Here is a 2342-nt window from a genome sequence, read left to right as displayed (position 1 = left end):
AGATCTGAAAAGGACAGAGTGAAATCATGTACTACGGATTTAATCACTACCTCATGAGATAGAACAACTGTTTAGGACAGACCTAAGCTTACGTATAGCAATTTCAAGTACAAAAACAAAATATGAAGAAAATATAACCACTCACAAGAAAGATAGTGCAATGTTCACAAGAAATAAATAGAAACGATGATAAAATAATGCGGGAATCGAAATATGAAATTAAAAAAAGAAAAAGATGCTTCCAAGTTCCGTGGGATTCTGAAAATACAAATTAACCTGCTCTAATTCCCAAATGGACCAGCCATTTACCTTAATTTCATCCTAAACCCACTTCTACAATCCCACAATTTACATTCAATTTCTGGAAAATTTTCACTTACCAAATTCAAAACGAAGAAATAAGCTAAGCCTCTACAAATTGAACTCACCGTAATTAACCAAAAAAAAAAATCACCGTAACCATATTCTTCAAAATTTAGGTAGCCAAACAAGAGCTCCAGAGATCCCAACATATAAATTATGGAAAAGATTGAATTGTTGATATGTTTAAAACTAATTTTTATTTCAACTCCATGAGTAAAAACTAGTACCTACTAGATTGATAAGATAATAATATCCTTCCAAAAGAGCTAAGACAATAAAAAGCATATGCTTCAGGCTCCAGTTCCGTGGGATTCTGAATATACAAATTGACTTACCCTAATTCCAAAATGACCATAATTTCATACTGAACTCACTTCTACAACCCCACAATTTACAGTCGAATTTAAAAAGAAGAGATAAGTTTCTTCAAATTGAACTCACCGTAACCATATTCTTCAGAATTCACACAATCAAATCCACATCCACACTGTGGTGACTCATAGAAATTTTCAACCCCAAAATCAGCAGAAGCAATTCCAACAGAGAAATCAATATCATCACCATCACGAGTAACTTCAACAATATTAATCCAAAACAACAGCAGCTTCACTTGTACACCTTTCAAGTTCGAAAGCCGATTCTTTGAAATTTTACCAGTAACTTTACTCATGTACTTGAGAGTGTAACCACTTATACTGAAACTGCATGATTTGTTCAAGTAAACAGCGAAATTGCCTGTAGTTCTGTCGAATTCGTACCTTGTTACGCTTTTTGGGAGAAGTCCTACAGGAAAATTGTATTCCTGTAGGATTTCGTAGACTGTTGGAGAATCGGAGTCGGATTCCAGGCTAGTGATGGATGGAGAGGAGGTGGAGAGGATGAGGAGGAAGAGGCATAAGGGGAGAGTTATAGAAGACATGTTTGGTGTACTAGTTGGTGAAACAAACTACTAGCATAGAATTGAGATGTTCTTCTTATTTATTGAGTGGCTTGAGTTTGGAAGTTGTACTATTGAGTAGTAATATGGTGTGAAAAACGATGGTCAAATTCAGAGAAACTATATAGGGTTAATTTGGTAGGTGGAGAATGAGATAGACAAATTTAATTTAAGGGATGGGATAAATATAACTTTTTAAATTTAATCTTAATTGATATTTATATTTTTTTAATTATATAAAAATACTTTCTTCGTACCTTATTTGATCGGGCACAAAATTTAAGAAAAAAGTGGAAGACTTGGTAAAGTTTATCAATTATTCTTTATCAAAAAATGTGTCAATATCTTTTTTTTAATTAAGTGGGATCAATAAGTGTAATTGTGTCTTTAAAAAATTACCTAATAAGAAAAACGATATTTATTTTAGGACGAACTAAAAAAAATGATGACACATAAACGAATGGAGTAATTGTTTAAATTAACGCAAAGATTGAACAAGTAAATATGTGTATTATATAACGTTTTTTGTGACATTTCATGCAACTTATCATACAGAACGTCACGCAAAATACTGTTTACTTCATGTGTCTACTTATTTATCAAATTAAAGATATATTTATACATTAAGCCTCTTTCTGCGCTCTGTTTATTTTGTAAAAAAAAATTATTTTTTGTGAAAATCAATTTATATTTAGTTAATAAATTTAAAAAATATTTTAAGTAGCAATTAATATTTGACAAAAAATTGAAATTAGATACTCCATATTTCTTTCACAATGCTTTTAAAAACTTTAAAAAAAATCATTTCTATTACTCTACAAAATTATTTTGTTGTCTGCAAAAGCATGACTAAACACTCATGTTTAAAGAATGAGTTTTTAATACTTGAAGCACTGTCAAAAGGGTGTGTAATACGGCAACCGGTAAATGGGAGGCATATTAACTTTTAGAATTACCCATGGATAAATTCGGGAATCATCTTGAGATTCGTCATTTCTGGACCCTTAGCAGAGTTCGAAGAAAGTTAGTGTATCGCTGACTA

General features: G+C 31.4%; 1 protein-coding gene across 1 annotated transcript; it reads right to left on the bottom strand.

Moving 5' to 3' along the window:
• Positions 1 to 543: 543 nt before the first annotated feature.
• On the bottom strand, positions 544 to 1455 carry LOC107864044 (uncharacterized protein At5g01610-like). Its single transcript, XM_016710299.2, has one exon. The coding sequence runs from the start codon at positions 1280 to 1282 to the stop codon at positions 767 to 769; it is 516 nt and encodes a 171-aa protein (XP_016565785.1). The 5' UTR covers positions 1283 to 1455; the 3' UTR covers positions 544 to 766.
• Between the last annotated feature and the right edge of the window lie 887 nt (positions 1456 to 2342).

This window comes from Capsicum annuum, chromosome 3, assembly GCF_002878395.1.
Source record: "Capsicum annuum cultivar UCD-10X-F1 chromosome 3, UCD10Xv1.1, whole genome shotgun sequence".
In the NCBI taxonomy this organism is placed as follows: Eukaryota; Viridiplantae; Streptophyta; class Magnoliopsida; order Solanales; family Solanaceae; genus Capsicum; species Capsicum annuum.
This window is presented reverse-complemented; position numbering and strand designations above follow the sequence as displayed.

Bases quoted from the DNA above. Each gene is read 5' to 3' on its own strand.
- LOC107864044 (XM_016710299.2), bottom strand. From the start codon at position 1,282: ATGTCTTCTATAACTCTCCCCTTATGCCTCTTCCTCCTCATCCTCTCC.